Source organism: Quercus lobata, chromosome 6 (genome assembly GCF_001633185.2).
Source record: "Quercus lobata isolate SW786 chromosome 6, ValleyOak3.0 Primary Assembly, whole genome shotgun sequence".
Taxonomy (NCBI): Eukaryota; Viridiplantae; Streptophyta; class Magnoliopsida; order Fagales; family Fagaceae; genus Quercus; species Quercus lobata.
In genome coordinates, this window is record NC_044909.1 from 4,422,867 (window position 1) to 4,437,845 (window position 14,979).

General features: G+C 34.8%; 1 protein-coding gene across 1 annotated transcript; it reads right to left on the reverse strand.

The window, feature by feature from the left end:
• Window positions 1–554: 554 nt before the first annotated feature.
• LOC115949695 (MAP7 domain-containing protein 1-like) lies at window positions 555–2,042 on the reverse strand. The gene is made up of 3 exons (XM_031066983.1): window positions 1,885–2,042; window positions 1,029–1,413; window positions 555–956 (listed from the first exon to the last, which is right to left on the reverse strand). Exons 1-3 carry the CDS (start codon window positions 2,040–2,042, stop codon window positions 555–557), a joined length of 945 nt encoding a protein of 314 aa, XP_030922843.1.
• Between the last annotated feature and the right edge of the window lie 12,937 nt (window positions 2,043–14,979).

Genomic DNA, 14,979 nt, shown 5'->3' on the forward strand with positions numbered 1-14,979 from the left:
ACTTTAAACGAGTTCAATAGAAACTAATATAGCCTCTTGTCATTAAAAAGCTAGTGCCACAAGAACTTGGGCATTTCAAAATAACAAACCCTTAAGTACCATCCTCGGATCACAGGGTTCCTAATTACCTAGTGAAGATATAAATCCTAATAGGTCTGTGAGCATCACTTAATGTATAATTGAAGTACTTTAGACTTAACTTTATCCAACTTTTGAACGCTTCGTTAAGTTTCAATTTATTAGAATGGATATATATGTATCCAAAATATATCTATGTGATGTTATAGTCTTAATGGTTATCATCCATTTTTAACTGCCAACTGTTAATGTGTGTAAGTTATATTTTTTCTCTTGTATAAACAAAGGACAATCGAGGTGAAACCATTCAAACTAAAATGACAAAACGAACAACACAAAAATGAGATAATCAGCAACTCAAACAAATTCCAAAAAGTGAAAATGCATACTTCATTAAGATATGTCTAAAAGAAAACAAACAAACAAATGGAAACAAAATCCCTTACAAAAGTTCTAATTAAATTACAAAATAAGGCTTATTTTTTAAGCTTAATTTGAAGCTTGGAAGTTTGGTTGGTCGGTTTGTCTGCCTTTGAGGTAGTTATTCCTTCTTTGTCCTTGGAAGCTCCTTCAGCTGGCATGACTGTAGAGGCCAAATCTTGCTGAAAACCTTGAGAAGCTACCTCCACCTCCAGAACGGCTGCAGCTTTATCCAAGGATGCTTCTTGGGAAGCACTGGTCTCTTTGGCTGGTTCTGGTTGGCTAGAAAGAGGAGGATCCTGAAGCAATACTTCTGGATTTGGATCAGCAGTTATGGAAGTCACTTCGGCTTGAGTGGAAGGAGGATCCGAGGCTCGGATTGCAGGAGGGTAAAACACATTCTCTGCCTTCCTCAACTCAGATGAAGCCTCAACCCCAGCTCGGTTAAGGGCTTTATCCTAAGTTTTGGTGCAGTAAATGCGGCATATTACTGGGACCTCTGCCCTAAGGGTTTCCTCGGTCTCAGCTACCCCGAGGTCATAACCTTTCTGTTCGGCCACGTCCATTGCCTTTTCGGCCTCAACCTTTGCCTTCTCGGCCTCCTCCTTGGATTTATCAGCTTGATCCTTTAGCCGTTGGGTTTCCTCCAGCTGCTTTTTAAGGGCTGCTAATTGCTCCCTGGCAGCCTTCAATTCTTCATTTGCTTCGCGTAGGCACTTCCTCTGATCCTCGACTTGCCTTTGTGCGCCTTCCAAGGCCGAATCAGTACTACGACGAGCTTGCTCCTCAGCAGTCAATTTTTTCCTCGCCTCGGCCAGGTTATGCTCCGATATGGTCAAAGTTTGTACGGCAGACGCCCGTTTTTTCCTTTCATCCTCTAACTGTTGGTAACAGTTATTGAACATCTCATCCAGTCTAAAAGTGTTTTGGATAACCTAAAAGGGAAGGATCATCATCGTAGTCAATAAAAAACACACATTAGTAAATGATAATTGCAAAAAAAAAAAAAAAAGGGGGGAAAAGAGTTGACACTATACCATTCCCAAATATCATTTATTGTTAAGGATGAGTTCATTCTTCCTTGCATTTTTTAGCTCGGCCATGTCCCTTGGAAGCAATAAAGCCTCCTCTACGACCGAGGCTACATGGCACCCAATACCATCGTTGAAATCCCTAAGTGATGCATCATCTCTTAGGGGCTCCCCATCGTGCATAGGTGCGGGCAGCCAAGCTTGTGGCTCAGGAGGTTGAGTGTCCGACCTTTCTTGGCCCCGCTGTAAGGTATGACTGGTTTTCTGCTACTTTGCAGCTCGTTGGGCCTCTTCCTCTCGGGTCGGACGAGATTTTCTAATATCTACCACGTCCTTCCACTTCTGTTCCCTTCACCTTTTCAAATCAACGGCTTCAGCTCTGATCGGCTGAGGAGGTTGGTAAGGAGGTTGGTGAGGAGCAGGAGAAGGAGACTTGGTGGGAGGAGGAGGAATCTGGGACTGTGCAAGTCTCCCTAGTGCACTTTTCCCAGGCTGGTTCTTTATCAGCTCCATTAGACTTCTTTGGGGTTTCCTTTGTACACCATTTCGTCAAGATCGTTCTCGGAGTGTGTAGTCTGATTGAAAACTTCGAACTTGTCCGAAGAGTCTGTCAAATCTACAACTTCTTTCAGATTTCTTTCTTCTTCTTCTTTTTCTTCCTCCCTTATGTCCTCTTTTTCTCTGAGGACGGGTTGGGATGTGGATGCTCCTGTTGAAAGACTGGCAACAAAAAGTGGCTGGGAGAGGGGAGTGTCTTTAGGGAGTGGAACACCCTCTGGAACAACGAACCCCTGGTAGGCAACGCTGATACGGCTGAGCCGAGGATCGCGAGCTCGGATTACGTACTTAGGAGCTTGGAAGGCGAACGAGAGAGATGTGTATCCGAGGATCAAATGAGCTGCTCAGAGTTGACCGTCAGCTTCGTTCACGTATATTTCGGTTCGCAACACCCTATCCAAGCTCGCTTTGTTGACTAAGTTGAGTTTAGGTTTGGTATAATGCCTATCTACAAAATCATTGAAATAAAAGGAAAGTTTCATGAGAAACAAGGATATTGAGACACAGAACAAACAAAGAAAAGATGTAAACCAAAATTCATGAGTCCACGGCTATACTTCCACCTAGTTCTCCCTCCTCCGTTGGGCAAGGCAAGCCATCGTGCCATTCCCTAGAGAAAATATGGAAGTCCTCCTTTAAATTTTTGTTTGAAGTGGGAAGGCACTGTATTAGTCTTACTGCGGGGTACCTCAATTTGAGGTAATATCCCTGCCCTTTCAAATTATGAAGATTGCACACCCAGTTCACATCATGATGGGTCAGGTTCAAGTCCATTCTCTCATTCAAGGCTTCTATACTTCCCAGGACCCTAAACATGTTTGGGGCGTATTGTGTGGGAGATAACCTAAAAAACCTAAGGTAATTTCTAGTAATTGTACCCATGGGAATGGTCATCCCCCCTTCTATGAAGGCGATCATGGGAATGACCACCTCCCCTGTTCTCCTAGCGCCAGCCCATTCCCCCTAGGTAGCGTACCTCATGCCCACTGTTGATGGGATCCTATACTTAACCCGAAAACTTCTCATACCTTCCTCGGATTCAACCAGATCTTTGAACTTACCCATTTTCCTAAGGGGTTTCGAAGAAAAATTAACAAGTTTAAGATGAAAGCTAAAAAAGGTTTTAAGAAGACTTACAGGTGTGAAAGAGGGTCCTCGGACAAGAGTCTAGTATTTGTAGACACACAAGGAAATGAAAGAAAGTGACAGGTTCAATGTATGAGCTCTAGGATTGTGTGATTGCTGAAAGTAAGAGAGAGAATTGATTTGAAAAACTACTTATAGTGGCTCAGAAGTTACAAGCGGGAAAGTTCCCGCTCGTAAAACAAGAAAAGCTCTCCACCACTCGATTTACATCTTACCATTGAACGTGGGAGACAGGGGCGTCGCCAAAATTTAATGTTGGCACACCTTGGGTGCCGAAGCATCAGAAGCGTGTCCAAAGCATACTAAAAGCCATGTAGGAGGTCAGGAATACGGAGTAAAGCTAAAAACAAGACGGGATAAGGACATCAAAATCATCCTTTTCTTCCGAGGAGTCAAAAAGCAAGATTTTGAGGGGCTATTGTGGGGGCCAGTTAATTAGGAAGTATTGTTAAAGACCGTATTAACTAGGCCTATGGCCCTATCTGAGGACGTTAGACCATTCGAGGAGGCCCAAATAAGGTTATGAGTAGAATAAAGTTAAGAGAGGAGTAGAAACAATATGAGATGGGTCCAATAAACATCCGAGGACAGAAACCTTCTTGGTAACTTGTGTCCGAGGTTAATCTAAGTGCCTTATCATCATAGACTTACTTCGAGATTACGTTACAACTAAGGGTAGGACATTGGACCAGGGATAAGAATAAAAAGGTAGACAAATATCTTCAAAGGCTGCTACCTCCGCATTAATTGTCTCTCAACCAACTATCTGGCCGCATTAATGTGGAAGTGATGCCTGAACAGTGATCAAGCAGCCTTACAGCTACTGGTTGATGGTTCTAGGAAGTATTGGATGGGACAGGAAGGAATCCCCCGAATCTAACCTACACGTGTGTGGTAAGGATGACCCGAAGATTGCGGTATATAACATGGAAAGATGCACTGAAAGGGAGGATTGGAATTCTTATACAATTTCTATCTTGAAGAAAACCATATGAAACAAATAACTTAGTTTGTTTTGAGGATAAATTTGATAATCTTATTTGGGTCAAACCATCTTGAATCGTTAAGTTTAATCGTTTTTCTTTTGGGATAAATCTAGTTCTTCTATTCACGCTCTACAAATTTATTGTTTGGGCCGTTAACGTTTGAGCTCAATCTGGTTTTGGGATCAATACAATTTCAGTCCCTACATAAATGTTTTGAGAAAATGTTACAACACTTATTGTGCAGTGCTTTTGACTTATTCAATTGGCACAGTAGCTACAGTGCCTAAAGTTTTTTTTTTTTTTTTTTAATATTTATGTAAGCTGGTATATATATTTTTATACTGACACAACAAATTTCACAATTACTGACGTGTCAATTTCTTACAAGCCGAAATAAAATAATAAAATATGAGACTGTAACCAACCACAACTAAAAATAAATGTTTTGAGAAAATATTACAACACTTATTGTGTAGTGTTTTTGGTTTATTCAACTGGCACGGTAGCTATAGTGCCTAAAGTTTTTTTTTTTTTAAATATTTATGTAAACTGGTATATATATTGTTATACTGACACAACAAATTTCACAATATTTTCACAATTATTGACGTGTCAATTTCTTACCAATCGAAATAAAATAATAAAATATGAGTTTGTGACCAATCACAACTAAAAATAAATGTTTTGAGAGAATGTTACAACACTTATTGTTATCACAATATTTTCACAATTGTTGAGATCTCAGTTTCTTATAGATCAAATAAAAAAATGCTAAGTTCACAACGTTTTAACATTAATTTATACAGTGCCTAAAGTTTTTTTTTTTTTTTTTTAATATTTATGTAAGCTGGCATATCTATTAACTATATAAAAAGAGCCAAAGGCTCATGAATAATGTTTTTTTGGTTTATTCAATTAGTGAGGTGCACTTTTTCTTTTCTTTTCTTTTCTTTTTTTCCCTTCAAGTATGCCAGTTGGTTTGAGCTTTGTTTTTGTTTTTTGTTTTTTTAAGATCTTTATATGTTTACTTTGTACTTGCAATGCAAGTTTACATTGTAAATACACAAAAGTGGTTAATATTATACACATTTGCACAAAAAAGGGTAAATATTGTACAAATATTGTAAATGTGTACAAAATTTGCCAATTTTTTTTTGTGTCTACAATATAAATTTACATTGTAATTAAGTACAATGTATACATAGAGATATTATGAAAATATTGTTTACATGTATCAATTCCTTATGGGTCAAAATAAAATAAAATAAAATAATAAAATATTATACTGAGATCTAGCACAACTATAAATGTCATGACATTTTGTTGTTATTACAATATATTCGCAACTATTGAGGTGTAGGTTATAGGTCAAAATAAAATAATAAAATATTGGATTGGGATTTGTCACGGTCTTATACGATTGAGATTAACTTTTTATGATATAATTATCAAAATTCTTAAAATTAATGTCTCTTTTGATTAATGTAAATCTCTATATATTTTAAAAGTCAAATGATTTATATCTTTATTTTGTGATATAAATAAAATCTAAAATTGCTTCTAATCACCACTTTTTTCCCCCGTGGCTAGCACGTGCACGTGCTGCCTTGACTAGTAAATAGTAATGCCCTTTTCTTGCAATATTTCCAAATATAATTTTTAACATAATTACAAAGCTCTTAACGACTTTCAATATATATTTGTATATGCGTGAGATAAAAATAAATTGAATTTGATTAAGCTTATGTTTTATATTAACTAAATTTCTAAAGCTAGAGAAAATAAGACATTAATTTGCAAAGCAAGTCGTTACAGCTTATTAATATTTCGTGTTTGCCACACGATGACCACATTTTAATTAACTGCAGAGGGAATGTACTAATGTTGCATCAAACTAACCTATTTGCTTCTATTCTTAGATAATACTAGAATTACGTACAAAGTTAGCCAGTTCCCTTCATTTCACCAAATGACATTTTTTTGCCTAATCAAGAAATTGTAAAAGTTATATTTAAATACAAACTAACCTATTTGACATTTTCCCGAAACTTTCAAATGTTGTTTTTATATATTGCTTTTATTTAAATAGTAATGGTCTTTTCTTGCAATATTTCCAAATATAATTTTTAGCATAATTTTGTTTATTGTAGAATAATTTTCTAATGACAATACTTTCCATCCAAATGAAGGTTAAAATGATAATAAAATAATTGGAATTTACAAAAAAGGAATAACTCTAACAATAATATTTTCCATAGTGAAAGTCAAATTGTTGTTTAAAAAATATTTTATTTCGGTCCTAATTATGTCAAGGATCTTTTTTTTTTTTTTGATCATAATTATGTCAAGGATCTTGTTTCTTATTGGAAAATATATTTCCAAACTAATCCTAGTGCTGATGTAAACAAAAATGGTAAATTTTATTTTCTCATTCAATGAGGAGCGGGTCAAGATTTACACAAGGAAAAAATTTGAAAAAAGTTTGTTGCCTAATCAAGAAATCACGACCATTAAACCTATACAACAATAAATAAATTATTGAATTTAATTTTTCACATTAATGTAAATCACTAAATTAGTAAAATAATTTCAATAAAATATTGCCTAAACAGACATGCATTAACTTGATAAAGAAAAAAGGAATTAACATTTATTATCATAAAGAGTGGAGTTTCTTCAAACATAGAAGTTTAAAAATAAAAATTAAACCATGATAACTTTTAAATGGTAAGTTTGAGTAATAGGGTAAGTAATTTTTTCCCCATTAATAGCTCATTGAAGTGGTGGCTATTTCAATGTTTATTTAGGCCTTTCACAGTTTCATCTTCACACAATTTGAAAAAAAAAAAAAAAAAAAGGAAAGATAGACCCGACCCGAGACCCGTACTTTTTGGGTCGGGTCAGGGTTTCTCCCTAGTAAACCTTGATTGTAATCGAGTCGGGTTGTGAGTGGTAGTAAAATCGATCTGACTTGACCTAATATTAGTCTTCGCCACCTTTACAATATTGAAGATAGAAGAGCTTCCCAAAAATATGTTTTGCTTCATTTAGTAAGAAAAAGGCGGAAATCACATTTTCGTCCCTACATTTTCAGCCGATTCCCACTTTGGTCCCTAGATTTTATTTTTATCGCTTTTAGTCCCTATCGTGAAAAACGCTTCACGTTTTGGTCCCTGCCGTTACATCAAAGACGGAAAATGCACACGTGGCAAACGGCATAATTAAAAAATTTTAAAAAATATTTTAAAAAATAAAAAAAAAAAAAGCTCCTCCCATTCAAGAGCAGCCAAGAAAGCTGGGAAAAGCTTGGAAGCAACAGGCACAATGGTATTCCCTCCCAACGAAATCGACAGCCTGTCCAAACACTCCTGACCGAAGGCATAATTACTAGTCTCACCGGCATCCTCATCCTCAGTCTCGGCATTGTGCCACGCAGGATCATCCTCCACATCTAATAGCATATTCATCAGCACTGCAAAAAGCCTCTGAATGAATTGTGGCAACTTCCTCATCATACCAGGCGCCCTCTCTCTCGCCTCTGCCAACGTAATCACAAACTCAATGGCCAAATGTCTAGTGTTCTCCTCCAAACTCTTCGCCTCCGAGATTTGCAACATGGACCCAACCACATCCACCAACTGCCTTCGTAAAAACCTCGGCTCCGTCCCGGCCAACTCAATCAACAACTCCAGCGCCTCTTGTGCCATGACCTCCTGACCGCAATTCAATGCCTCAATCAAAGTCTGCATCATCAATGGCAACAAGTCTTGGAAGTGGTCCCGATCAGACGCACTAAACAAAATTGATAGCGGCGCCAAGGGAAGCGATCCTAACATCGGAATTACTCCGAGGCGAGGCGAGGCAATTGAGGAAAACATCATGGAGAGTGGTGAGGTGAGGCAACTTCCTGAGCTTTTTTTTTTTTTTTTTTTTTTTTTTTTGAAATTTTAATATTTTTTTAATATTTTTTAATTCTGCCGTTTGTCACGTGTGCATTTTCCGTTTCTGATGTAACGGCAGGGACCAAAACGGGAAGCGTTTTTCAAGATAGAGACTAAAAGCGGTAAAAATAAAATTTAGAGACCAAAGTGAAAATCGGCTAAAAATGTAGAGACGAAAATGTGATTTCTGCCTAAGAAAAAATATGTGTAATTTGTGGTTGCAATGTTGAATGATGTTCATTAGATTGGCTTTAGAGCATTCACATCAGTTCTTCTAAAAGATTCTGTCTATTTTACATAAAAAACCTACTTTTTCTATTTTACACCATCACTTTTACAAAACACTCACATCAATTTATCTATTTTACAAGATATTTTAATAAAATATTCATTCTTCATTAATTTTTTTTTATTATTTTCCCTAATTGTCATACTTTTTAAATTTAAACTTAAATTTTAAGTAAACTACCAACACTGGTGGCTTGGCCAATGGAGTCGCTTGTGGTGGAGGTCTGATGGTCAAACCTCTGAAATAGTGTTTCCGGCGACCGCCGCTAGATTGGTGTCTCCACCCACCGTGTTGCTAGCATTGGTGGCCAGACCACCAAAATAGTGGCTTCGACGACAACCGACAGATCAGTGTTTTCGTCCATCATTCTGCCATCAATAAAATATTTCGATGTGTCGTATCAGGATTACGCATTGAAGATATATATATATATATATATATATATATATATATATATATTATTTACTATTAGTATGATTTTAGTTTAAAAAGAAAAAGGCACTGATTTGAATTAAAAATTTTAATATAGACTTTAATAAAATTCCAAATAAAATCATGCTTTGTTTGAAAAAAAAAAATCTCAATCATAATTCTTTTATAATTAAATTATATTTAGATATATTTACAAGTAAGGAAGCTTCCTTTCCCTTCACTTTTAACCCCCACCACACATCTAACCCTCTCTTTTATTTTTTCCTTTTATATCTCACCAAGCCACATCCTTTCTCTACTTCCTCTCCCACGGTCTGTTCTATTTTTTTTATTATTATTATTTTTTTTTTATCTTTTCCTTTGTCATAGCTCAGCACTTGTTTCTCTCTTCTCTAATGGTAGCAGCAAGCTCTCCACGAGCAAAGAAAGCATCAAGCTCTCCATGGCAGTGGTGACAGCGGCCTTGATTTGAGTTTGGGTTTGGGTTGATGGGTTTTTTGTTGAAAGTTTGATTTTGGGTTCTAAGTTGCTGAGTTTTCCATTGAAGGTTTGATTTTTCTTTGTTTTTGGTTGATTTTGTGATTGGAATATCATGGGTCTGGATGGGTTGTGGTGGTGGTGATTGAGTGGTGGTTAGGTGGTGTTGATTTTGGGTTAATTTTTTGTTGATTTTGGGTTAATACTCTGTGCTAGGTTGCGGTGTTTGGTGGTGGCGCTAGGTTTGGTGGTGGTCCTGGCGCCTTCTTCCCTGTGCTAGTTTGTTGCAGTTTGATAGAGGAGAGAGAAAAAAAGAATAAAAAAATCGGCAAAACATGAATAGTAACCATGTAAATATACACGGTTTACTGTTTATTTACACCGACTGTGTATATTTTACATATTTTTACACCTATTGATGTGGATGTTTTTTTGCTTAAAATGTGTAAAATTGAACAAAATATGTATTTTACACCATTATAAAAGAGCTTATGTGAATGCTCTGAGCCTTCTATATATACTAGAACACAGAGCCGACTGGGGTACGTGATATAACACAAAAGGACAGACAATCAAACACCATCCGCAATCTTTTTAGTGGCATTCTAGAAGCAGAAGGGCTTCTTTTTGACAAAAATTCACCAATATTAGTATGCCACGTCATCATTCATACCTTTATGACTTTGAGGACAAAATGGGCTTCTGCCCTTTTCAGCCAAACTAATTAGCATTTTGCCATTCTTCCCAAACTAATTAGGAAAATGCCCCTCTTTTAAAACTCGATTTTCTCAAAATCGAGTTAAAAAAATAAAAAATTCCTGGAACCCTATAGTGACGTTTTTAAGGACCTATAGTGACGTTTTAAAAACCTATAGTGACGTTTTATAACTTGATATCCGTGAAATCGAGTTATAGGCAATAAAATTGCCTATAACTCGATTTCACGGATATCAAGTTATAAAACGTCACTATAGGTTTTTAAAACGTCACTATAGGTCCTTAAAAACGTCACTATAGGGTTTAACTCGATTTTGAAAAAGTCGAGTTTCAAAAGAGGGGCATTTCCCTATTTAGTTTGGGAAGAAGGACAAAATGCTAATTAGTTTGCCCGAAACGGGCATTTGGCAATTTTGTCCGTCCAAATGATATCAATTATAGCACCGCTATATTCTCTATGCAACAATATAGACACGCTGTTCAAAGAAATTTTTTGGGATGCAAAGGTAAATCAGAGAAACTATTCCTCACAAGCTTGGAAGGATTTAAGATTTTGTTTTTGAGAGGAAAAGGATTTAAGAATTAAAGCTTAGAAAGTATCAGAAAATAGATCAGCAATCGGTAAAGTAATAAACAATTTATTTAGTAATTGTTAATATGCTGATTTATTTTTACTTTGAAAACATCAAAAATATTTTAATGAAAGTAGTAATTAAGATTAGGTTAAATTACAATTTGAATTTTGATCAAATTTTTTTTTTTAAATTTAAAATTTAGAATCAGGGTATCATTGAATAACTGGTAAATTAGCAAGCACAACATTATTTATGTCGGGAGGAATATGTTTTATCCAAACTAACAATAGGAAAGAAAATCTTGCTTTCCAAGCTAAAGTATGTTTTACTATATTGCCTTGCTTAAACGTATAAGAGAAGGAAAAATTTATACAAGTGTGTGAAGCTCCCTAATCTAAGTATATATGTGTGTGTAGCTCCTTCCTGGAAACTTGAACCCCGGCCCTTGTCTCTCCACACCTCACAAGCATTTATACTTATAGAGTGACCATCGCATCAAGAGTGCGCAGTAGAAGAAAAAGTTTTGAAAAGAGCTAACATAAGACAAAATATCTTTTACTAAATGACCAAAAGAAAAGTGAAACATATCACCATGTTGTAGAGAATTTATAATGATCTCAGAATCATCTTCAAAGATGGACTAATGGAGATCATTCTCTTGCATAAATTGCATTGATCTCCTAGGGACAAAATGGGCTTCTGCCCTTTTCTACAAAATTAATTAGCCTTTTGCCCTTCTTCCCAAACTATATAGGGAAATGCCCTTCTTTTGAAACTCGACTTTTTCAAAATCGAGTTTTTTTTTAAAAAAAAAAATTCTAAAGCCCTATAGTGACGTTTTTAAGGACCTATAGTGACGTTTTAAGAATCTATAGTGACGTTTCGTAACTTGATATCCATGAAATCGAGTTATAGGCAATAAAATTACCTATAACTCGATTTCATGGATATCAAGTTACGAAACGTCACTATAGGTCCTTAAAAACGTCACTATAGGGTTTAACTCGATTTGGAAAAAGTTGAGTTTCAAAAGAGGGATATTTCCCTATTTAATTTGGGAAGAAGGGCAAAAGGCTAATTAATTTTGTGGAAAAGGGCAGAAGCCCATTTTGTCCGATCTCCTAGCTACAAGCAACTCTAGGGTAACCACAAAAGAAGGATTCAGAATTCTTTTTGACAAAGTTAGAGAGTGTAATTTGTAAATTAACCTTAAAATTTGACTCAAAATTGATAGGTTTACTAAAATTATACGAGGTAGGTTTCTTTTATCCTTTTTTTTTTATTTTTTTTTTATTTTTATGCTGAACCGAGGCAGGTTTGTTAATCCGTTTGATTGGATTTTGTTTCTATTAGGTAAATGTCAGCTTCTGAATCTTGTAAATTTGAGAGTTTGGGCAACAAGTAATGATTGTGATTAAATTAGCATTAAGTGTAAATTTAAGATTTTGGGTGCATATGTTTATTTAACAAGTTAACGAGTCTTTTATGATTATTCAACTTCCATACATAGCCCAAGAGCCTTAAACTTAGTAGCATTGAAAATATAATTAGGATTTAAGTCCTCTCCTATTATATTAACTATCAAGTTATTTATAATATATATTTAAAAAATTCTATACACAATTTATATTATTATTTCATGACCTTGTAAGCACTCCAAAGTTCAAACCATTTGCAAGTCCTCCAATGGAGCCCAAAATCGGTGATTAAAAAAAAAAAAAAAACCCTTTATTGCCTCCAAACCACAATTCCTACACTTTTTCACTTGGTTTTTCACGCAGGATTGGACCAAATGATGAAGTTTGGGCTCTAGGATTTTGTATCTATCTGGTTTCATTCTTTGTCTAGAGAGTGGTCTTGATTTGACTAACTATTCAAACTTCCAAAGTATTCTTTCTCATGCATTTACCCGACATTTCATGATTCATCCTTTTGTGGTAGCAGCCAGCAGGAGATAAAAGTGCCACGCGGTAAGCTAATATATATACACACACATAGAATTGAAGTGCCAAATGTTAGGTCTGCAAAAAAGGAAATCATACTACTTGCTGTATTCGGTCGACCTGACCGACTTGTGGGTTGGAAATTCAAGCTACACACTGCCGCGCAACAATTTTTCTTTCCTTCAATTTTGTGTCCACATGGTCTAGTTGCCATTTGATGTTAGGGTTTAAAACGATATTTTAATTTAATTATTTTTTTATTCATTGGTTTGCCTTGTTCTTTCTCCAAAGGCATGGAGTCAAACGAAAGTGGCATCAACAACAAATGATTTCACATTAGGCAATGGCTTTGAATAGACTATTACTTTGAATTATAAGTTTTGATATAAATTTTGAGTGTACTCTTAAGCAATAGCGTTTTAGTCGTTATTTCTGCTAGGTTGAATAAGTAGGAATTTTCATAGGTTTAGTTATGAGAGGGGTGATTACAGATGTGAACAATTGATTTTTAGTTAATATGAATTTAATGGATTGAATCTTTTCATTAATAGATGAATTGTTATTTTATAGACTGTATAGAATGCAATGGCTTATGGAATAACATTAAATTAAACTCATGACCAATATTCTGATTTGATGTTCATTGAGTTGAGTATTGATTACGGATTGATAGGTCTTACTTCTCACTCCATAAGACAATAGTATTTTGAAAGTTATTGTAATAATTACGTACATAATCAAATGTGGTGTGTGTGTGTGTTTTTTTTTTGATAAAAAAAATGTGGTGTGTTAGATTCTATATATATTGATATAAGTTTGGGCTTCGGGATTTTGTATCTATCTTGCCTCCTTTTTTTTGGTCTAGCGAGTGATCTTAATTTGGCCATCTATTCATGTATTTTCAAGCTTGATAAATTAAAACCATTTTGTCTAGCCTTGAGTAATTGGACCTTAAACAACTTTATTTTGTCTAGCCTTGAGTAATTGGGCCTTAAACTACTTTATTAGCCCGAATACGAAGATTTAATTTTGCTGGCCTATTGTTTGGGCTATATATATTTATCCCAGAACACTATCTAGATCTTTTCATCATGTGTTTTGTATGAAGGGATATGAACCAAGACAGCGGCATAAAGTGGTAAACATCGGTTGTGCTATATAATGAAAATTCATAAACATCTTTAATTAAAGAATAAAAAATCAACCCCATGTCTTGGCCTTTTGTGGTTCTTAATCAAATCCGTGAGACAAGAATAATATGGAAAGTAACACATGTGTGGCTACTATAAATATATATATACGTTAAAATGCAAATTTCACTCTTTTAAGTTTGTATTGAAATAATTTCAAGCCTTTAATATTACTTTCGTTCAACTAAGTCCTCTAAATTTCAAAATTATTCAATTCAAATCTTCCATCCAATTTCATTTAAATATATATATCTTTCCTCACATGAAAAAGAAAAAAAAAATCTATAATATTAATAAAATTATTTTATAGATTTTTTATGTGATAATTTTTTTTAAAAAAAAATTCATTAATTCATTACTTAACTGAAATTTTTTAACGGAATTGGATGGAAACCTTAAATTGAATAAAATTGAAACTTAAATGACTCAGTTGAAAAAAAATAAAGTTAAAAACCTAAAATGATACTCAATCAAACTTAAAATGTACAATTTACATTTAAACAAAAATACATACTTGTTCTTAAAAAACTTTCAATGCAGTTTTGAATTCCCGAGAAGTCATTAGGGTGCGGTTTGGATAGCTGAAATGCGTTTAGGGTTTTGCTTTTTTTTTTTTTTTTTTTTTTTTTTTTTTTTAAACTGGCGCCTATTGCACTGTTCATTAGACATGAACAGTGAAATTAGGCAAATGAACAGTATCTGACCAATGAATAATAACTTTTTTATTATTTTCAGTTTTCAGCAAAATAAATTATATCTAAATGGATCTTAAGAATTTGAACTTTTTAAACTGCATGAACGGATGGTAAACCATTTTCTACAAGTAAGCCCATATAAGGGACAATCCAAGCCACTGGAAGAGTGCCGCTAAGATTTTGGTATTGATTTGGATATCTCAAAGTCTCATTTCGAGCCCAAATAACGGAAATTGGTCTGTGTAATAGTGTAAACCATTGGAACTTTCTAATTTAAGCCAACTATATGTCAGAAAGGGGTTGTCTATAAGCTTATTTGGAATAGTTTTGGCATTCAACAAAATGCAACATATTCAGCTGAAGTTCATAGAAACCAGGCCAAGAAATTTGTCTTAGTAGCTTAGAGCTAGCATTTGCATCATTTGCATCAGTTTGTGCAAAAATTCATATTCATTTAAGTATAAAAAATTTACTTTTTCTATTTTACATACTCACTTTTCA

Excerpts from the sequence above, each read along its gene's own strand:
- LOC115949695 (XM_031066983.1), bottom strand. The coding sequence starts at position 2,042 with ATGGAGCTGATAAAGAACCAGCCTGGGAAAAGTGCACTAGGGAGACTT. Across the intron at positions 1,414-1,884 it reads GAAGCCGTTGATTTGAAAAG|ACTGGATGAGATGTTCAATA; the intron begins GTGAAGGGAACA and ends AAACACTTTTAG. Across the intron at positions 957-1,028 it reads AGAAAGGTTATGACCTCGGG|GATAAAGCCCTTAACCGAGC; the intron begins GTAGCTGAGACC and ends ACCAAAACTTAG.